The sequence below is a fragment of the Phocoena sinus genome, chromosome 2 (genome assembly GCF_008692025.1).
Source record: "Phocoena sinus isolate mPhoSin1 chromosome 2, mPhoSin1.pri, whole genome shotgun sequence".
NCBI classification, from domain to species: Eukaryota; Metazoa; Chordata; class Mammalia; order Artiodactyla; family Phocoenidae; genus Phocoena; species Phocoena sinus.
The window spans coordinates 64978033-65001622 of record NC_045764.1 but is presented as its reverse complement, the minus strand read 5'-3'; the positions used below and the strand labels follow the sequence as shown (position 1 = coordinate 65001622).

At 36.5% G+C, this 23590-nt stretch overlaps 1 protein-coding gene across 2 annotated transcripts in view; it reads right to left on the bottom strand.

Moving 5' to 3' along the window:
* Nucleotides 1-220: 220 nt before the first annotated feature.
* UACA (uveal autoantigen with coiled-coil domains and ankyrin repeats) overlaps nucleotides 221-23590 on the bottom strand; it is an 86824-nt gene continuing 63454 nt past the window's right edge. For both annotated transcript variants that reach the window (XM_032618513.1, XM_032618522.1), the window contains exons 9-19: nucleotides 23168-23205; nucleotides 20403-20471; nucleotides 19233-19340; nucleotides 18653-18685; nucleotides 17674-17772; nucleotides 14108-14138; nucleotides 12883-12935; nucleotides 8555-11293; nucleotides 6615-6767; nucleotides 4471-4536; nucleotides 221-1952 (exon numbers count right to left, since the gene is read on the bottom strand). In XM_032618513.1, the coding sequence (XP_032474404.1) occupies nucleotides 1881-1952; nucleotides 4471-4536; nucleotides 6615-6767; nucleotides 8555-11293; nucleotides 12883-12935; nucleotides 14108-14138; nucleotides 17674-17772; nucleotides 18653-18685; nucleotides 19233-19340; nucleotides 20403-20471; nucleotides 23168-23205 (3461 nt within the window). In that variant the 3' untranslated portion in view covers nucleotides 221-1880. The remainder of the gene's footprint in view (nucleotides 1953-4470; nucleotides 4537-6614; nucleotides 6768-8554; nucleotides 11294-12882; nucleotides 12936-14107; nucleotides 14139-17673; nucleotides 17773-18652; nucleotides 18686-19232; nucleotides 19341-20402; nucleotides 20472-23167; nucleotides 23206-23590) is intronic.

Here is a 23590-nt window from a genome sequence, read left to right as displayed (position 1 = left end):
TTCAGTGTTGCACACGCAAGCTCTGCCTTTGACCCAAAGGTGAGTGAATGAGAAAATGGGATTAATTCAAGGTTACTTGATATTGCATTCTACATAGCTAACTGAAAATGGGTGTCATCATCTATACTTTGCATTCTATCATTCTCTCCCCCAAATTCTCCAAAAATAGCAAATGGACTGGTTTACCGTGTAAATCTCTTACAAGATGTTCAAAACAATATTTCACAGAAAACACTTTATTGATGGTTGAAGACAAAATAAAACATATATAAACCCATATAGGGGTTCCTTTCCTACCCCTAATAAGGAAAATATAACACTGAAATGTAAGTATTCAGTTAAGAACTTCTCTACTCTAGAGCTTCAATAGGTGACCTAAAACTCATGACACAGAGCTCATGCTGAAGGACAACATTAAATATAAAAATTAAAGAATCCAAACATTGTTTATTGTATATACCTACCTAAAGAATTCAAAAGAAATCCGTTGCTGACTTTTCGCTTCTGTTTCTATACTGAAGAAACACAATGGCTTACTCTTTGGTGGAATAAGTTATTGATATTTTGATGGTCCTTCGTCCTTGTTATTACACAAAAATGGGATCAAAAATCTGGTTCAGGATGCTCAAAGATTATTGCTAAGGCACATTTTGCAATTTAAAAAGCTTGGCTGCAATGATTCATTTGTTTAGTTTATTTGCTAACAGTCAAATTAGTCATTTTCAATCTGAATTGTAAATAAAATATTAATAAAATAACAAAACATATAAACTTTCCTTAATGAGATGTAGTTAATAAAAATGGTTGGTTATAATATTTACTATAAACATGCCCAATTTCATTATTTTCTTGCTATCTATATTCTTACAGTTTACAATGTTATTGCACTTTTGTCTAAAACCTTAAAGATCTGTCTTCTAAATTCAATTTTCTAATGCTAATTTTGCAAAAAAATTGCATTTCACATTATTAATCTCATTAGTGCAATTTTCCTATAAATAAGTACAAAACATTTGGAGGATGCATATATAATGAGTGCTTTGCTACTACAGTAGCAAATGTCAGAGTAATTACTAAAAAAAGTCTAACATTTTTGACACTTTGAAAAATCCAGTATACCATTTATCATAGTTCTCGTCATACTGTAAAAAGAAAAGTCATTACAAGTGAAAATTAAGATACCGTTGCGGAGATTATGAGGAAATTTTATTATAAATTCCTGATATATTCCACCCTTGCCTGTTCTTAGCCTAAATGTAATTTAGCACCGCAAACCATTTGTGAAAAGAAGTTTATTTTAAAAGGCATAAAACTTACTAGTGTAGAGAGAAAAAAAATCTGTACCTCCAAAAGAAGTCAAAAGCACTCATTAAGTTACTTTAATAAAAATGGAACTTGGCCAGCCAAGTTACCATGCATTCCTTGAAACTGCATTAGGTCTCATGGCTCGACTGAACATCTGAAAGATCTCTTGATCCACTTAAAAGTTGCTACCAACCCAATTAATTTCTCTGGAAGAAAACTTTAATAATTATTTCAGCCTAATCCCTCTTCATATGGACCCACTCAGATGACTCATGTTTTATTGAGTACTCAATCAATTAAAAATAAGTAGCCAATCCAAGGCAAAGTGTTACGTTGTTTATCTAATTGTAAAATTAACATATAAAGAATATAAGATTTGAACTGATATTGAAAAACTCAGTAACGTATTTGTCTAAGTTAAAAACCTACTAATGGATCAAAATATACTTTATTTTAATTATACTAGCACCAGCAGGGAAAGCTGAGGGAAAGTGAGGTCCAGAAAGGCCATGGAGTTGCACACAGAATGCTCAGCACCAGCAGGGAAAGCCACCATCGGCTGGTGGGTGCTGATGCTAGCACACAAGCCCTTGCCGCATCTGTATGATCTGGAGTAAGGCCGCCTGCACATCTTCATCCATGTGACCCTTGGGAGAAAGAAGAAAGGGGAGAAATATTTTATGTCATCTTCATTTACACACAAATTCTAAAGACAAGGGCTTTATAATAGAACCTTGTTGGTTGTGATTCACCAAATGCTAAATCCTCACCATCGTGGTGATATTCTAAAGGTTTTATTGGAAAACAGAGTAGAGCTCTATCATAGAAATAGAGAAAATCAGTTTAAAAGTAGTGCACATCAGTTGCTCTTAACATCTATTGTCAGAGAAGAGACGGACAAACCTCTTTCTTTTTTTTACATAATGGCTCAGATGATAGGGGTAGCGTAAGTTACAGATGAGCAAAGTAAACTACAAGGAAATTTTTTTTTGCTTCTGCTGAGTTTTATTTTTTTAATTAGAAAAGTAACGAATGAAAAATACCCATATTTATCTTTTTTACATAAATAGGATCATATATATTATTTTGCAACTTGCCCTTTCACCTAGTTATTGCCTTGATTATTTTATCGATTGATTGGCCACACCGCGCGGCTTGTGGGATCCTAGTTCCCCAACCAGGGATCGAACCCAGGTCCACGGCAGTGAAAGTCCGAGTCTTAACCACTGGACCGCCAGGGAATTCCCTGCCTTAATTATTTTAAATTGTCGTGTAATATTCCACTGTATGGATGTATCATAATTTCTTTATTCATCCTCCTAATGATGGGCACTTATGGGGTTTCCAATCTTTATGGGCAGATTCCTAGGGAAGAAATTGCTAGGCCAAAAAAGCAGACTCAATTTTTAAATTGTGCTAAGTATGACAAATATCCCTGTATAGAGATAATAACGATTTACACTCCCACCAGCAGGGTATAAATGCCCATTTCCCACAATGCCCTGGCCAATGCTACAGACTATCATCTTGTTTAAAATTTGCCCATCCCAGAATTGAAAAATGGTACCTCCTTGTTTATTTGCATTTCCTCCTTTACTGGTTAGGTTGAGACCTTTTTACATGAATGTTATCCGCTTAAATTTAGAAAGAGACACTTTAAAGTTAAAAAGACGGCAAGAGGTTGATTAAATGCAAGTCAGTATGGCGGGCTTAAAACACCCCCCCTTCCCTTTTTCTTTGCTTGAGCACTTGAATGGGTTTCAGCATAACAGTTCCTATTAATATAAAAAGTTTTGCTTCCAAAATCTGTTTCTATAACAGCAGGATGTTTAAATTCCAAACATTAGCCATAGTTGACTAAACTGAATTTCTTAGTTAACTTTATGATGCCAGAAGGCAAGACTATTTCAGATGCCAATTGCTTTTGTTATGTTTCATTAGGAGTCAGTGGAAAATAATTTTGAATTTCAGAAGCATACATGAAAAAAAGTTGAAAGCCTTGTCAGTTTGCGGTCTTTCAGCAAGAGTATGCTGTTCCCCCCTTGGCCAGTATCAGAGCCAAGTGAGTTCCTCACCCCCACTAACACAGATCTTCTACACTTTTCTACTGTTTTCCCTCCAAAGAACTCCCCATTCTGCCGCCCGTCAATAGTCTTGAATAATTGCAATAATAATATACTTTCAAACCCCAGCTTATCGTCTATCTACTAAAAAGAAAGTAGCCAAAGATGCTTTATCATATCATTCATTCTTTTACATTGGTTTCCCCCTCATCTCCTATAGAAAAGGCAGGCTCTTTTATTTCAAGAATTTGATATCACAAAATCTTTTCCTTTTTATTATTTAACCTAGTTTTTTCTTTCTTTTTTTTTTAAATGATCTTCTCTGAAGTTTTCTCTCAGCACCTTTTTTTTTTTTCAGTGTGGACACTTCAAATCCTAAACAATTTCTATTACATCTCACTTGCCATTCTAACATTGTCTCGATTGTCTTCCCCCCAGAATCTGAGAATTTTGGAGATGCTGATCACAGGGTTTCTACAGAGCATTAAATATAAAATCCTTCATATGTTAAACATGTTTCTTAGTGTGATTTTTTTTAATAGCTTCCTCATTACACCCCCCAAAGAGGGCAATTCGTAGTCTTCTGCTTCACTGAGATTAAGGCTCAACAAATAAATATTATTGATATTCTAGCAGAACCATTTTTTTCTTAAATTATTAAAATTCTGTGCACATTTTACTTGTCATTTTTGCACTTTTTTGGTATTCTCTACCTTTCAAAGAAACACTCCTGAGCTACCAAGAAACAATGAAGTCCTTCCTACTCTCCTCTTTTACCTAAAAGACATGTGTGGATGTCAAGGCATCATCTCCAGCTAGCAATACCATTAACGTGTGCTGCCATCACATGTGGCCAAACTGTCTATAAAATGAATGACAAGCAGATGGAGACAACACTAAATTTAAGATGCTGTGTTGCCATACAGCTTTGTAAATTTCTCTGGGAGATAGTGCAAGCCATGATTAAAAGAAACAATTTTAAAATAAGCATATGGGGGTTCAACTACTTTAAACATCAATGACTTTCACATAAATTTACTGGAAAATAAAAAATTATTTTCTCTGAAACAATATCCTAGCCAAAGGAGTAGTTCTTCTTTACCTGTGCAGCACTAAGAAGGTGTGTCCGATAAATTGCAATTACTTCTTGGTGCTGTCTGTCAGCATCCTACAAGTGTGGAAAGATGGACAGATCAGAATATCAGCATTCACGTTTTCAACCACATGAAGGCTTGTGACAATGCTGTCCTCAGGCTTGATGCTTCTACACGGTAGTATTATTTTTTTTTTTTTTCTTTTTTTGCGGTACGCGGGCCTCTCACTATTGTGGCCTCTCCCGTTGCGGAGCACAGGCTCCGGACGCGCAGGCTCAGCGGCCATGGCTCACGGGCCCAGCCGCTCCGCGGCATGTGGGATCTTCCCGGACCGGGGCACGATCCCGTGTCCCCTGCATCGGCAGGCGGACTCTCAACCACTGCGCCACCAGGGAAGCCCTACCCGGCAGTATTATTAAAGTGCTCCTGCTACTTCTTATAACAAACCACCTTGGACCCACCAGATGCAAAATTCCATTGCATAACAATAGTATAAACTTTTCTAAAGAATGTGTGGGAACATTCACAGTGAAAGCAATGCACTTACCCTAGGTAACATGAAAATTATTGCCTGAGTTCATATCTAATGCCATGAATTACCCAAATACTTATCAACTTATGCTTTGGATTATTGCAAAAACTTCCCATCTCATCCCCTGTCTCTAGACTTTATTCCTTTTCATGCTTCCAAGACTGAGGTAGCTCTTTCCTCGCATCACTTTTGACTCAAAAACCTTGGGTGACACCTCATTAGATATAAGAGAGAAATCAAACTCATCAGCTTGATTCTCAACAGTCTCTACAACTTGACCTCAAACACAGCTCCCATGCCTAGCCAGGCTGAGCAGCCTTTTACTACCCCTGGGGCATGCCACTTGATTCCACCTCCATGCCTTCCTTCACACTATTTCCTTTGCCAGGAGGGAAAGTCTCTATTTTCCTTCCACCTACCCGAACACCATCTACAAGTTCCGGCCAGGTACTCCCTTCCTCTTTGAAACCAGCTCCCACCACATCAGTAATCTTTCCTTCCTGGGAATTCATATCACTTAGAATCTGGGATCATATTCTTAGTTCTATATTTGATATTTTTTGTCTCGTTATTTTACTTTTCATGGATCTATATTTTGCCTAACTGCCCAGAGCTCCTTGGGGACAGGAACTGTACACTCTCTTTATCCCTGACAGTACTTAGCATAGTGCCATGAACATAATAAACATATTTCTGAATACTGAAGAGACTACCATATCCTTTCAATAAGATCCAAATCAGTAATACGTCATCATTAATCTGTAGGGCAACGGTGTCATAAAATGAACACTTTAAAAAATAACTTTCTTCTATTCAAAAATAACTCATGACAAACTTCTATAGAATAGGAAAATATTACCCAACAATTTACATTTGGTTGGGCTATGTTTTACTTAGCCCCATAGCTCATCCAATTAAAAAAGCAAACAAATAATCAGTTCATATTATCCTATTTTTATGGATGAGGAAGCCAAGGGTTAAGAGGAATGTTCCATGTCACTCTCTTTTAACTGGCAGGGCTTAGAACTGAGATCCCAACTTCAGCTTCTTAATCCAGATGCTTTCTTTTAATATATAAAGGAGATACATATCCATATAGGTATCTATATGAATATATATACACAGATGTTTTCTTTTAATATGTAAGGATATAATGTATAAAACCATAGGAATGCCTACCTTCATTCATAAGGATAAAAGACTATTGAAAAAACTTCCTTCAGTTTAGTGGACCAATATTTTAGAGAGTGTGCTACAGTTGGAAAGCTATCAGATTTGGAGTCAACAAGTCCCAGGATTAAATCCTAGCTGTATGACCCCAGGCATATTTTCATCTTTGTTTCCTTAAGAATTAAATAGTGGGGGATAAAACCTTGTAGGATTGTGAAGATCAAGTTTAAATATCAAGTATGTAAAATGTTTTGTGTAGTGCCTGGTATACAGTAAGCACACAAAAAATGATATTATATCATTAGTATAAGGAACTATTAGCAAAAATGATTACATTCTTGGATCTGAACATAGCCAAAGATCAATCTGGTTTCTAAATGAGATTTTACGAACAAACAAACGAGACCCTGCACAGATCAGCACGAAGCCCTGCAGGCCCCGGTTACTCACCGCCAGCTGCTGCTGCAGGGACTTGACCTGGTGCTGCAGACTGCCAATCAGCTGACTCTGCCTCTTACTGGGACTCCTGCTCGCACAGGTGAGCTGGGAGAGGCCACTGAGTGCTTGTTTTAGTCTTTCCACATCGCTGAGCAGTTCAGTTATCTTATAAAAAAACAAAGGAGTTGTGGGAGAAACATGTATTAGTCACTTATTCACTTACAATGAACATCTTTACACAGAACTCATTCCTTGAGACACAAAATTTATCTTTATATACCAGAAAGTTGAGGAATGAACGCTGTCAAGATTGTTATCAACAGTATGTATAATATATAATTTCCTCTCAGTAAGGGGAAAACCTTTCATAGTTAAGAAAATTAAATGAAATCATAAATACATGTTTGGTATGTAGTATATGCTTAATAAATAGTGACAATTGTAAGTAGATATTAATAACTTGCTATTATAATTATACATTATATTCATAACTGACTTCCAAACAAGCTGAGAGCGCTAAAATTCTGGGTCATATGAGCAGACATGTCAGAAAGTCAGTACTTGTACCTGTCCACTGAGGAGGGCTGGGGCTGTGTCTGCTTTCACTTGTCACTATATCCCCAGCATTAAGCATAGTACCTTGCGGGTAGAAGGCATTTAATAATTATTTGTTGAATGGGTAAAACTGAACTCAATCTCCATGATTTCTCATCTTCATAGTACATACTTTATTCAACTACCAGTATTGAAAATATTATTGAGCACCTATTCTGTAAATTGTACCATGAGAATGAATGATAAGATGGAAACATAAGTTATGAACCTGCTCTTAAAAACTAGTTGGAAAGGGCTTCCCTGGTGGCGCAGTGGTTGAGAGTCCGCCTGCTGATGCAGGGGACACGGGTTCGTGCCCCGGTCCGGGAAGATCCCACATGCCGCGGAGCGGCTGGGCCCGTGAGCCATGGCCACTGAGCCTGTGCGTCCAGAGCCTGTGCTCCGCAACAGGAGAGGCCACAACAGTGAGAGGCCCGCGTACTGCAAAAAAAACTAGTTGGACAGACTAACCACATCATTTTTTTTAAAAATATTTATTTATTTGGCAGTGCCAGGTCTTAGTTGTGGCACACGGGTGGGATCTTTAGTTGTGGCATGTGGGATCTAGATCCCTGACCAGGGATTGAACCCAGGCCCCCTGCATTGGGAGCGTGGAGTGTTAACCACTGGACCACCAGGGAAGTCCCAACCACATCATTCTGACACGGTAATATATATGTTGTAAATGGATGGCAAAACCAAAATACAACAGGCATTTTGGAAGAGGAACAGTTTACTGTAGGCTAGATTGGCCAATGAAGGCTTTAGGAAGGAGGGTTAAGTGATGAAGTGGGCATTAAGGAATGTAGAGGATTTAAGTAGGTAGAAAGGAGGGGCAAGATATTCTGTCTGTAGGAAGATACGGGGAAAGGCTGTACAATGAGTTGGAGGGCTCAATTTACTGGTATGGGTGAGTGCCAAGATCAAGTCTGGTGAGCTCTGCAGCATCCTTAGTTTCTCATAGCCCAGAAACACAGTATTTTTTCCTCCTCTCCCTCACCATTCTTTAGGTACCTTAAAACCCACTGGGTTTTGACCATTCATTTTTGAGGCAAATGAATCTTGAGTTTCCCCATCTTACCTCAATTCTTGGCTGTACCAGCTGAGGAAACAAAAGGAAAACTGCTTTTGATTTTTGTTTGTGTGACTTTACCTTTTTGTCAACTCCAAATCTTTTTTTTTTTTTTTTTTTTCATACTCGTAGCCAAACTAAAAAGGTGGCATTTAATGGTCACTTTGTTAATGCTTTTGTAAACTTGTCTTGTGGAGTGCTACGGTAAAGAGTCCTATTCTATTCTGGCAGTTCTGCTCTGGGGTTTCCAACACCAAGCCATGCTTACCTAAAGTATTATTATTACCTTATTATCTTTAGCTTCGATCTGTTTGGCGGATTCCTGTATTCTTCTCTGTAACTCTGTGATTGTTGTTAAGGACTTATCGCATCGTTCCTGCTGATCCTTGATTTCTTGCTCAATGCTGAAATGGAGCAATTCCTTCTCATCTTTTGCAGACAGTTCCTTCTTTTTGGCATGCAAAACCTCCTCACATACTTCCTCATACTTCCTATTCAGATTGGCCAATTTTTCATTTAAGTTGGAAATCTGTGTCTCCAAATCACTTTTCGTTGCTTTATATTTAGACAAATCAACCACCTCCCTAGTCTCTAATTTTTTTAATGCTTGTTTCGTATTCTGAATCTCAGACTGGAGTTTGGAGACCTCTTTGGTTTTGTTTTGGCTCTCTTCTTCCTTTTCTCTCAAGCTAGCTTTTATGATTCCAACTTCTTTCTCAAATGCTTCCTTAATCTGCAAATGCTCTGCCAGGGGCACAGAGGAGTTCTTCTGATTCTCCAGCATCTGCCGCAGTTGGGTCACTGTCTGCTGCTCTTTCTCATAACACCTTTGCTTACTCTTCAGTTCTTCCTTAAGCATCTCAATTGTGCCATTAAGAGACTTCTTCAGGGCCTCAACCTGTTCCAGTGGAACATGCTGTTTCTGCAAAAGAGTTTGTGCTGCAAGCATCTCAGAGGTCTGCTTGGCATTTTCCTCTGCCAGCTTCTCTTTCTCGTTCTTTACCTCTGTGTATTTCTGCAACAGGTCTTTTAACTGTCTGTTCAGCTCTTCTGTTTTTCTGCTTAATGCTCTTTCCATTTCATGAGAATTCTCAGCAAGAACATTTTTATCCTTTAGATCCTTCTGAAGAGTGAGGATCTCCTTCTTTAACTTGTCGTTTTCTTGCTTGCACTTCTTGGCCTCTTCTTCGCTGATGTGATACTTTTGTGTCTGCTCGGATAACTGTTCTTTTAGTTCTTTCTCAGTAGCTTTAAATTTTCTCTCACACTCTTCAAAGCTGATAATTGGGGCATATTTTAGCTTGATGCATTCTTGTATTGTGTCAAGTTCCCTTTTCTGGGCCTCGATCTCGGCATGCAGTGTTACAATCTCCTCCTGGCCTTTTTTGTAGTTAGCCAATATTTCGGCACTGTTGTCCTGGACCTTCTTCATGCTCTTCCTCACAGCACTCATCTTTTCCTCGTGCTCTCTTAGGCTTATGTACTCAGCTTTTACTTGGTTCTGAGTGTTCTCCAGGTTTCTTTTTAATATTTCATTCTCATCTTTTATTTTCACAAATTCTTGATTTATATCTTCACACTTCTTCTTCACGTCTACTAATTCTCTGCTGGTTTTATCCAATGTGCTACTCAAAGCAGTTTTAATCTCTTCATGGGTTTTCATTGGCACATACTGATTAATCATTATCTTTTTCAAGTCAGTGTTTTCAGATGTGAGCGAATATATTTTCTCTTGGTCGTTACCACATTTTTTATCAAGTTCAGATAGCTGCTTCTTAAGTTCAACGATATTAGATTTCAGGGCCATTGTCTCTTTTTCGTGTTTCTCTGGAGGTATGAACACAGTTTCCAGGCGGCTAACGTTCTTACTTAAACTGGCATTTTCCATCAGCAATTTCTCCATTTCCAACTTCTTTTCTGTATATTTGTGTGTCACATCTGAAAGCTTTTTATTCAAATCATCAACAATTACATCACGTGACTTTTTCATTTCTTCACTTACTTTTAAAGGGACGTAATGATTTTTCATTTCAGTCGTTAAGTTATGCACTTGTTGGTTGAGGAGCTTATTATCCAGATAGACCTTTTCGATCTCCTTTTGTAGTGTCTGATTTTTCGACGTTAACTCACTGATTCTCTTCCCAAGTTCTCCTGACTTTTGCTCTAATCTGCTCTTCAGCTGCTCATGTTCTTCCGGCTTGACCTGCTGAGCCAGTTTGGCCTTCAAATTCTCAAGTTCTCTCTTTAACGGTCTAATTTCGCTAAGTGATCTTTCATATTCCCTTTCCATCTCTATTAATTTTTTTGCCTTCTCGTTTACTTCATTTGACAACAAGCTCTTCATGTTTTCAAATTTCTCTGCTGGAATGGAAAGGGCCAGCTTGGATGACAAGTCCTTTAACTGGCCTTCCATCTCGGTGACCTTTCTCTCTCTCTTCTCTCGCTCCAGTTCACACATGCTCAATTCCTTCTGCAGTCGCTTAGTCTCTTCCATTAGCTTGCCTTCATCCCTCTTAAACTCTTCGACTAACATCTCATTTTGTTTGATTTGGTTTCTTAATTTCCCCACTTCTGCAGACGCACCTTCATATTTCACTTTCATGTCTTTCAACTGATCCTTCAGTTCCTCTGTCAGTCTGTGGTTCCCAGTAGCTGCGTCACTTGTTAGGTGCTCTTTCAGGGCAAGAAAATGTGTCTGCATTTGTTTCACTTTACCTTCTGACTCATACATTCTCTTCTGAACATCTTTCAAGGCGTCTTCTAGTTGCTTTATCTGCTCATCTGAATCCTCTTTGACCCTTTCACATTCCAATGCTAAGGCTTTGCACTCTGCCACCTTGTGAGCCAGTTCGTTTTGGAGCTTGAGTCTGTCTTGTTTTGCAGAATCACAGAAAGTTCTCATTGCTTCTAATTCTTTCTTTAAAATTTCATTTTCTGAATATGAGGTTTGATTAGGTAAGGCCAGCTCTAGTGGTCTTAACATAGATCTGCTTTGCATATGGGCTGGCATACCTGTGGAAGTACACTGCAAAAATAATAATAATAAAATAAAATATCAATTCCAAAAGCCTAAAGAAGGCACTTACTTATTTACCAAACTTATTTACCAAACTTACCATTGGTAATACCTATCCACACATGAATATCAACTTTATCAACATACATTTACTATTTCTATGTTTTATGGCACATAATGTGCTTAGAACTTCAAATTCTGAAGAAAGTCATCAGAACCCTTGAGTAAAAACAAGGCTTTCACAATTTTAAATCTGCAAATAATTCCATAGAATATTATTTTCTAGTAACATATACTGACTTCTAAGTTCCCTCAATGTTAACTCCAGTGTACTGTTGTTTAAATTATAAAAATACTACCAAAATAATCCTAGCTAGTATAAGAATTGTCAAGAGAACGATGTTAAGCAACTCACAAAATACAAACACGTTTTCTTCTCTCAAAAAGAAAGATAAATTCGAACTTAGCATACGATCTTACTACAAAATTGGATTGACATCTTGTTTCCTCTATTAGATGCTAACAAAAAGAAGTACAATTTAAGTTCTCATTGAAATATTTCATAAGTATCAGAACATATAACCATGAAAGATTAACTATTTCTATTTTTCCCCAGCCACCCTATTACAGTAAGGGCTCTTTTAAAGTCATGTGCTATGAGTAAAAAAGCCATGTGCTATGAGTACAACCCACTATTTTAATAGGCAGGTTTTACTGTTGTTCATTTCAATCCACACTGCCTTCCCATGGATGAAGAAGAAAATTAACAACATGGAATAATTTCTCAGCCTCAGTCTGCTTCTAATTATCTTTCAACTTACCAGTTATCTTTAGACTAAGACTACTATCATCTACCAAAAAACTACTTACACAGCTTCACAATTTCCATACTTATTTTATTACAATCAAATATTTATCTTATGTTCTTAAATATTATTCAGTTGATTGACAACCAGTCTCTCAACTTACAATCTTAGAAGTTTCCAGCTTAGAGTGATCTTAGACATCATATAGGCTAATTCACTCTTCTACAGAAGAAAGTATGTAAAAAAACCTTTAAAAGACCAAATATTTATCAGTTCTGCAGTTCATAGAAGGTACTAAAAATGCAAACCTTGTATTTACTGGAAACTAAAAGTGAGGAGCAGTTAAACAAGTAAGAAAATCAGATAACACTCTGCCTTGGAAGCTTTGTTTTGTGGTGAATTTCCAAAATATAGAATATATATTTGAATGCAAGGAACAATACATTTAAAAGTCAAGACAAATGCCTTTTGAATTATTCATACCTGTCTCCCCCTTTAATGGGCAAATATGAAGAGGTGACCAACTGCTGTTAAAGAGTAGAGGGCTACTGTCAAAGACAATGAAATTGTAATTCAAATCTCTTATTTAAGTCACTGTCACCAAAAATACTCTAGAGGGCACTAGACACAGCAATATCTGCTTTTATTAAACTCAAGACCACAAGGCCAACTTTTCTTTGATAATGAAAACCTTATTCAATGTACATATAGATGATAAATATACAATGCTCTTTTCCTCTTTTAAAAAAGGCACAATTATTTTTATAAGTATATTTTAAAATAAAATATTACCTGTGAGTCTGTCATGTACATTTGACCTTGTTTAAGAAGCATATCTTCTTTTCCTAAATAAGTCCAAATAAATGATATCTTAAATATCCATATCAAAGAAGGCTAAGCATTAATTTGGTGTTATTATCTCCTTTATTATTCAAGTAAAAAAGAAGCATGAGTTACAACATAAAATTATCCTTGTTCTAAAATATCCATATTTTTCCTTATTATTCCTATATACATAAGGAAAGTATGTATATTCTTTTGAATAGATACTAAGTTGGTTTTTATATTTTATTTATTTATTTTTGGCTGTGTCAGGTCTTAGTTGTGGCACGCGGGCTCTTCACTGCAGTAGTTGCAGCGTACGGGCTCAGTAGTTGCGGCGTATGGGCTCCAGAGAGCGTGGGCTCTGTAGTTTGCAGCACGTGAGCTCTCTAGTTGAGGTGCGTGGGCTCAGTAGTTGCAGTGCGCGGGCTTAGTTGCCCCACGGCGTGTGGGATCTTAGTTCCCCAACCAGGGATCGAACCCACATCCCCTGCATTGGAAGGCAGATTCTTAACCACTGGACCACCAGGGAAGTCCCACTAAGTTAGTTTTTTGAATTATGTAAAATTGTTAGACTAAATAAGTTAAACGATTATTATGAAATATGTATATTAGTCAAAATAAAAATGGTGTTCTTTGCAATTTATAGGATAAATATTTCGATTGTAGTTAGCTAACGGATAATTTAATATTCAACAAGAAGCAAAAAATTAGATTTTTCTAGAGAAACTGTTTAAAAATGGAGAATAAACAAAAGCGAAAATTATATATAGTCTTAAAATAATAAATATTTATGGAACATCTAATTTTAAAATGCTTACCTGCATTGAGACTATATCCAAAGATTTCTCCAAGTCAGAAAACTATGTTTACATCTCTTTCCATAAAAAGCAGGCACCAAATATCACAAGATAAATGTCTAACATGCAACAAGGCAAATTTGGTAATGCGTACAATATACAATTTAAAAATCTAGGTCCTAAGGAAAATCAGAACCTCAGTGATTACCAGATTTTATGTTAGAGACTACAGGAGTCATTTTAATCTCTTCCTAGTTCCATGTTGAGGTATAACACACAAGTAGTTGGATGAAGTTTTGCAGCAGGAATATCATATACAGTTAGACGAAATAAAGAGGCATAAACATTCTTTTTTTTGCTTGAACTGTAATGATAATCTATACTTTTATACTTACTGAAATGACTTCCCGATCCTAAATGATTGCTCTGAAATCAGAAGGATACATTAAAACATTTTAGGTGAATACTACTTCATTTTGTTAAATTCTGTATCTATTTTAGCTCTAAATGATCCAGTCATTAAAACCACATTTTCAACACTCCTTGTTTCTCCTGGGTATTATTCTACTCGAACTCACAGAAAGGCAGAACACAGTTAGAGAGATCAGTTGGGAATAAACTACTTCACTCAGCATTTTAATAAAAGCAGCCAAGTATTTCAAGGAAAAACTTGACTGCTCAAAAGAAAAAAAAAAAAAAAACAATCTCCAAATGAAATGAAACAACCTTGAATGCATACTCTCTGCTGTTTCTTTACTTCAAAGGAAGGAAATGCCACATTCACCTCTATAAACCAATTTACTTTACCACCTTTGGGGAGCACGAACCCTACCTCATCGCCTGTGAAACATTAGCCTAACCCCCTCTTTCAGAATTTATGGAACACCAATTACCTTTGAAGGTAAAAGGAGACAGAGAGCAGGAAATGAAACTGAGGCAAAGAGCTACATATAGTTCATAATAAATCCATCAATACATCAGCTAGGAAAAGGAGAATAGAGAAATTTTAGATACTCTGAGTTAAAATATATTTAGATTGCTCATCCCAAGTAAGCTAGACACAAAGAACCTAACATAAATTAAAATACTATACTTTTGAGAGTAAAGGTATGCAGATGTACTTCATGTTTGTGTATCTGTCTATATTAGTACTAATAGCTATGTGTCAGACTCTGATAGGTGACCATGATAAAAACGGCCCACAGTTCCGTAACTAAATTCATGTCCCATTAATACTTATTGCCCCAAGGGTATGGAAAAATATCTGTAAACTTAGGTTAGCTCTTTGTTCTAAGTAATATTTAATACTAGAGTCTGTAATAGGTAGTAAATGGGCTTATACATGAATGGGTAAGGGGAGGCCAAGGCACATAAGGAGTTCAAAAAACTTAGTTTGGGTTCATTACCTTGACTTGATGACTCAAATGAAAACAAATGCATGAGTTACAACATAAAATTAGCCTTGTTCTAAAATATCCATGTTTTCCCAAACCTGCTCTATAAGGAAAATGCCTACATATTAAGTATTACACATAACACAGCAATTCTGTTGGCAGTTTATGAAGACTTTTAAGTATGTGAGATGATATAGTGGTGGATATTCAATATTTATAAATTATGATTCCTTAGTTTTTAAGGACTGCTCTCATAAATACTGCGTCACATATAAAGTGGACCCTGTAATTTTCTTTTTGAAGGTTATAAATAATTTCTAGTATAAAAATTCATCTGACTGGGGAAAATGCCCCCATTATATTGAGTGCAAAAACTTACAAAACAGGATAAATAATAAGACTACCTGTTGAATTCATGTACATAACACAAGTTTTGTACAAACAAAGGTCTGAAAGGATGTCAGGTGCTAAGAGTGCTGGGCTTATAGGTGTGTTTATTTTCTACTTTTAGTTTAACTATATTTTTTAATTTTTCTGAAATAAATATATGTTGTTTTATAAGAAACAGTAAGTATTTTCCTATAGTTTATAATAACCTCATTCAAAGTTACAGACTTGTCTGAAGCTACAGAAAACCATCTATTCTTAAGACATGGGAGTCTACTCTTAGGAGAAAAATAACACAAAAACAGTACCCAATTATAGGTGTCAAACTTAGATGAATACTTCAAAGGCCCACATACACTTCTGTATTTTCTCCAGCTGAGTGTAAAACTAGTATTGTAGTTAGGGGCACAAAATGCCGGAGTTCAGGTTCTGGCTCTGACACTTACTCTTATTTATAAAACCCCGCACGGGTAAACTGCTTTTGCCTCAGTCTCTTCACTTATGAAGTGGAGATAAAATGAAAACATACCATACCAAGCTGATGTGTTTATTAAATGCATGTAAAGTGCACAAAGCAATTTCTGGCACATGGTTGGGGGTCATGAACTTGTTAGCTATCACTAGTTTCACTACTAACCTTAAAAAAAGTCTTCAAATGTGAAAAGAGATAGAAGGCCCTATACTAGACTGTTCTTTAGCTTATAAAACTGTTTCTAAATAATTTCAGAATTCAGTCTATAAATATAAACACAGGTTTTTGGTTGTTTTTTTTTTAATGTATCAAGGCATAACTCACCTGCAATAAAGTACACAAGTAATACAGTGCAATGAAGTTTTGCATATGTATACTTTGTGTAATTACAACTCAGATCAAGATATAGAACCTGTCTAGCATGCCCAGAAGTTTCTTCATGCCCCGTCCTGGTCAGTAACCGGCCACCAAAGGGTGGCCTCTATTCTGACCTGTATTAGCATAGATTAGCTTTGTCTAGTTCTGCACTTCACAGAAAAGGAGTCAGGCAGTATGTGCTCTTTGTGTCTGATTTCTTTCATGCAACATTACGTCTTGAGATACATCCATGTCTTTACATTCTTTTTCATAGCTACACCCATATTTTTAAACTTACACACAAAAAATTTATTTTTGTTATGTACTTTGGAGTTATATTCCACAATAAAGATAAAAGACTCACATTGAATCAGCCACTCTCTTCAGTGACCCCAATGATGAACAACATTTATAAAATATATATTTTGGCCTTGCAGAACAAATCTATGCAGTTAAAAGTCTGGAGAGTGGTCACCCTTGGTGCAAGGAGCAAGCGTGAGGAGGCTTCTGGGTACTAGTTATGTGGTGTTTCCTGATCTGGGATGTTAGATTTGTGAAAATTCTTCAACTTATTCACTTTAACATGTTCTTTTTAACGTATATTGTATTTTGATTAAAAGTTTAAAGAAGGGCTTCCCTGGTGGCGCAGTGGTTGAGAACCCACCTGCCGATGCAGGGGACACGGGTTCGTGCCCCGGTCCGGGAAGATCCCACATGCCGCGGAGCAGCTGGGCCCGTGAGCCATGGCCGCTGGGCCTGCGCCTCCGGAGCCTGTGCCCCGCAACGAGAGAGGCCACAACAGTGAGAGGCCCACATACCGCAAAAAAAGCAAAACAAAACAAAACAAAACATAGTCTTGGAAAAACTAAGAGCTAATTGAGTCAACAAAAGATAAGTATATGATCTGAGCCTTATTAACACACTACTCTCACCAAACAAATCCATATATGCACAAGGTCCTTTTCTGAGATAATCCTGGGATTACTGCTTTTCACTTAAATGATGCTTTTTATTAACACCGTCATAATCATTGTAATTTTACAGGTAAAAGTATGCCTTGAAAAGGTAAAGATGACAAAGAGGGAGGCTGGGGAAGAGAAACTGGAACTGAACTAAATGTCAGTTTAGTCAATTTCAATGATCTCATTTAACCTTTAAAACAACTCTGTGGAAAAAAGGACAATCACCCCAATTTTGCCAAAGCAACACAAAGCGCAGAGACTTTAAATAAATTGCCCGAGGTCACACTATAAAGAAGAGAGTGATAAAATTCAAATTCAAGCCTGACTTCAAGCCCTTTACCACTGCCCATTATGAGTTACATGAAATAATTTATTGAAGCTTTCTGTACCTCAAAATACTTGAATCTATTTTTCAGAGCCTCAACAGTTCTTAGGCTTTCTTCATGTTGCTTTTCTTTAGCTGCCAAAAGGGACTTCAGCTTTTCTTTCTGAAATGGAAAGAAATAAATACAGAGCAAAATCACTCTGTGCTTGAAATTGTGTTAAAAATGTGTTTTAGAAAATGTGAATTAGAATTACTTTGAGGACTATAGTGAATGAATTCTCTAACCTGGTCAATTTTTTTTTTTTTTTAAACGGAACTTTTTTTTTTTTTTTTTTGGCTGTGTTGGGTCTTTGTTGCCATGCGTGAGCTTTCTCTAGCTGCGGCGAGCGGGGGCTACTCTTCCTTGCGGTGTGCAAGCTTCTCATTGTGGTGGCTTCTCTTGTTGCGGAGCACGGGCTCTAGGTGCACAGGCTTCAGTAGTTGTGGCTCGCAGGCTCTAGAGCATAGGCTCAGTAGTTGTGGTGCACGGGCTTAGTTGCCCCGTGGCACGTGGGATCTTCCCAGGCCAGGGATTGAACCCGTGTCCCCTGCATTGGCAGGTGGATTCTTAACCACTGCGCCACCAGGGAAGCCCTGACCTGGTCAATTTTTAACTACTAGTAGAGTTCAAAATTTGTAGAACTATACTAATAATATACGATATACACAAACAATATTATGAAAAATTCAAATTTCTGTGGTTTGTTTTAAATCTTATCATTTTCTCTATAATGCTTAGAATTTTATATCTTTTCGTGAAAAGTTTCATAGAAAATGAGCCATTCAGAGGCTCATTTCAGTAACAAGAAAATGCCTACAATAACCCATGCCACTATACTCAAAACATAATTTTACAGTCACACATAGGTTTTGTTTTTTCCTTTGAGCAATAACCAAAAAGAGAATTCTGTCTCCACGTCAGTTCAGGATTTAAACCTCTACTGCAATGTTATCTTCAATTTACACAACAATTTACAGCTTTAAAGTAAAACTTATCATCCTACCTCACTTTCCAGATCATCAGCAACCATTACTTCCTAAATTTAAAAAGAAGAAGAAATGTATTTTCACTCTTGAAAGTTTATGTTAAAAAGCATGAGCTTAGCAAATATCTTTTAAAAAGACTGGTGCATGTCATTAAGATTGGGGATGAGGCTGTGAGAAGAAAATGCCTATGTGCTACTACTTCTGTGCTCTACGTTGTCATTCATGCTTCTCACTAACCAGGTTCAGAAGCACTTTCGATTCTTCTGAGACCCCATCAGTTACTTAAAACTCTTACCTGCTCTTCCTCCTCATGTCTTCTGTCTACTTCTTCCTCTCTAATCCCACAACTCCAATCACAGTTCAGTCCTTTGTCATCACCACAGACCAACAGTGTTCTCTGTTCTTAGATCCGACCTTGTTTCATGTAAAGGTCCTAATAAGATATGACTTTCCACAGGGCAATGACCTGATTTTACCTCCTTTAGCACCTGGCACCATGACTTGCTGTGATGGGCCGTCATTAACAATTTGTTACCGATGATAATGACTCGTAGTAAAACAGTTCTGGATTTTTCTGGTATGACGCAGATTATTTACCTCATTCAGCTGTAGTTGTAAACCATTTACTTTATCCAATAATATTCTCTGTTCCTGCTGAATTTTTCTCAACCTCTCTTTCAGATCTTCATTTTCAATCTCCAGATCCTTAAATAGCAAAGATAACAGGTGCCAGACCAACTTTAAAGGAGCAATTCTTACAGAAGAAATTTCTAAAAGCAGTTCACTATCATAAACAGATATATACATATATAAAACAGCTTTAAGTATAAAGATACAATAATTCCAATGACATTCAAATCATTTAAAATCTATACATGAGAAATAACGCAGAAAATTATAGTCCTATGATTACTAATAAATACAACTATATACAAAGACAGCAAACCATCATGATTCTAATAAATAAGAAATAAAAGCATCATCTGGAAATAGAAAATAGCAGAAGAATATGTCATTTTAACTTTTGCCAAACACCTCTCAAATTTATGAGTTTAACAAAGCATAAGAATATCAATACTTCAGTGCTCTGATAAAACATTTAAGCCTCCAATTGAAGGCTACAGTTCACTTTCTTAACACTACATAGTAAACTATGAAAACCCAAATAAAATGCTTTTGTTTTATCATATGGAAAAGGCTATTCAATTTATATTTTAATGGTATTTCAGTCATAAAATAAACCATTTAATTATGGCTCTTTTTCCAACACAATCCAAATAATAATTATTTTTTGAACACGTTGACGAACATAAAAGGTAAAAAGTGCTATGTGGTTACCGAAATTATTTTTCTTAATCAAAATAAAAAATACTTTAAGAAAAAGTTCAGATTTTGTTTATTTACATTGATAACTATCATTTTTATCACTATAATTAATTTTCTAAAAGGAATACAAATTTATGCTTTATGGCCCCAAACATATTTAAATCAACAAAAACTTACAGAAAGTTATTAAATTATTTACTTCCTAATATATATTAAAACAATACTTCTTGTAAGATAATACTGACTCAAACATTCATATCAAAAGTTAATTCTTTTAGAAGGAATTTGGCAAGAAAGTAGAATCACAAAACATAACAAGCTGCCCTTCCATCCCCTACTCATTTCCCCCGCATTTTTGCTTCCTTTCTTTTCCCCAACCCCACTACAAACAATGCTGGAATTCTTTGCAAAGGAAGATACCAATTTTTTTTTTCTTTTTACCTGAATGTTTTGATGCTCCCTCTGATCTGATTTCATATTTACTTCATCTAGCATCTGCGTCAAATTTCGCTTTGGTAAAACATAAGAAAACACAGGTTAGCAAGTATGAGAATATAGAAAAGTACATTTTCCTCAATAGGCAATACACCCAATTAGTGATTTTCAGTTTATCCAAGTTTAAATTTTGCTGTACAAAACACAAGGTGGCAGGGTTTCCACTTAAAACTCCAAATGGAAAGCATCTTTAAGGATATAGGTTTTAAATAAATCAAGTATAATCTATTTTTTAAATACTAAAAAAATAACAGAATTTAAAACCCCTACTGCTAAGTATTTATTTTAACCAAAGTCACCAAATTTTAAAAAGGAGAATTTGTACTAGAGGCAAAACTCACGTTGTACTATAAAGCATCAGCTACCATTCCCCAAAGAAGAATTTGGTGTTTAAAAAGAGGAGGCGGCGGGGAGTTACATTAATGTTGAGAGAAAATATGGAAATTACTTCTTTGAGTACTGATGAGATAAAATATCAAAGGGTGTGATAAAAAAGAGATAGACAATCCACTGACTAAAGCTATATAAAAGATTTCTAAATGACTTGGTTGGGTACATGATCTGTTTTTGTACACTTACTGCTTTGAAACTTTATTCCAGCTTAGAGATTTGCTTTAATAAAAGCACAATACAATCACTAAACAAGAGATAAAATAACTTTTTTGCCCAAATTGATCCTTAAATCTACACAATAATTTAGAAAGGTATTTCTTCCTTTTTGAGAGCTAAAGAAACAAAACGTGAATGCTTTAATTTTCCAAGATAATTTTATGCTCCACATTATTTGTTGACTCATGTGTTTAAACTATCGTACTAATGAGCTTGGATTTAGAATTCGAGGAACAAGTTCCCATTAAGACGATGCTCTGTATCCACGATTTGGCCCAAACTACATGTCTAGCCTCATTCCTTCTACCAAAGGGCCGTTCTTGATGTGGAATCTGACCAGTCTCATCATACGTACCACTTTCAGCCCCTGCCTTCCCTTCTGGTCTCTGGTTCCTGTCACTCTGCCCCTCTACTGCCCCACGGGCATGTTAAACATGCTCCTTCATCAGGGGCTTGGTACTTGCCCTTCCCTCTGCCCTTGAGGCTTCACCCACAGAGCCGCTGGCTCCCTCCTCACTTCCTTCAGACCTCTGCTAGAATGTCAGTCACTTCCTGACCACACCATCTAAAATAGCTTCCCGCCCTCTCCCTCTTCGTTCCCTAATCCTGTTCTGCTTGTCTTCAAAGCATCTGCCATGGTGCTAAATACCCATCTGGTTACTGTTCATCTCTCTCACTGGGCTGGGAGCTCCATGAGGGCAGGGAATTTGAACGCTGATATCCCCAGCACTTAGAACAGTAATGGGCATATAGTAAGTAACTGAATACATCTTATTTTTTTAAACTATACTGTAGGCTTCTTGATAACAAGGATTATATGTCCCTTAGTACACAAACAAATCCTATTTACAGCAGATATTTTTAAATGTATTTAATTAACAACTGAAACAAATGAGTTTTACTGTTCTTAGCAGAATATTAACTCCATGAATTCATTCAGATAATTCCTATTCATTTAGATACCATTCCCATATTAATATTCAATAATTCTTTCTTTTAAATACATGTATATTTCAGAAATAGTTTTTCTCTTAATATGTGTGAGATGCCTGGTATTGATATAAGAGGGCACATTTTATTTCCCTCTACACCCACTTAGGTTATCTGAGGAATGGGAGCAAAGGCTGAAACAGCTGCTCCAGATGGGAAAGAAAGGTGACAGCAGATATGACCCATGCAGGGACGTATTACTTAATTGTGATGGACTGAAAAGGAAGCATGCTTTCATACAGCTTTCAAATTTAGGTGCGAGCTACAGAAATGATACAGAATGAGGACAGGATGGTTCAGAAGGTACCTGATTACTTCTCTTCAGGGTTTGGAAGTGCTCAGGTCCCTCTCATTAGAGAAAAGCTGAAAGCCTGGAAGGGGACAGTCAGCAGAAGAGGAGAGCTGCCTACACTAGCTTTGGGTGAGATGGTTTAAGAGTGCGCAAAGCAACCCCACACACTTTAACTCGAAGAGATCAGGGGAAATGATTAGACATCTACTGAGACTGAGACACAAAACCAGGGTTAAATAGTGATTTGATAATAAACTTAGTGCAAGGTATGAATTATTTCACGTATTGTGTTTTTTTTTTAAGTCAAATCCTCATTAAATTAAATACAGCAAAAAAAGAAAAAGAAATCAAAATGTTAACAGTGGCATTGAAATCACATATATCATCAGTTTTGAATTCTGTTTTCTTCATTTCTTATTGCTTGGAAGAATTTTCTCACATCAGGGGATATTCGACTCTGTTACTAAGGGAGAATAGGAGAAAACTGTCTAGGGTCTACCAAGCTAATATTCATCATCAAAGAAACTCAACAAGGTGCAATATTCCATACTTGAAAAGGCTGGATGTTCAAGACCAGCAATCAGGAGTCTACTTATTTCCCATTGGATACATTCATTGTAATTAAGACCCATTGTCTCAATTACAAGCTGAGTGACAGTGCCTGGATAAAGCCTCAGGATCTCATGACCTAGATTCTACATGGGCATGATTAACTGGGAAGAGAGAACGGCATGCATTTAAACTCAAAACCGTTATATATAACCATTACCCAGGTTTACTCAACACTACTTAAACTGCACAATATACATAATTTTTTAACCTGTTGTAAAGATGGTCCTTTCTTCCAAACTTCTCTCCCTGAAGATTTAAAGAGAGGGAAAGGGAGGAGAAAGAGGAACAGTGAAACGGCAGGTTAATTTGGGTAGATTTGCATTCACCAATTATGTAATTAAGTCAATATTAAAGAAATAAATTTTTAAGTTTCTTTTGAAGTTTACGACCTTACAGTTAAAACAACAATGAAATATCACTTTTGCCTATCTAATTGGCAAAGTATTTTTTTTTTCCTGTGACAACATCCCTGTAGATGATATTTAATGCCAGGGAGGGGAGACAGGTGAAAAATACAAAAGTTAAAACATCCTAAATTAGAAGGCAACTTTTCGATATATATTAAAAGCTTAAAAACATGTGCATAACCTGAAACCTCTTAATTCAATTTCTAGGAAGTTATCCTAAGGGT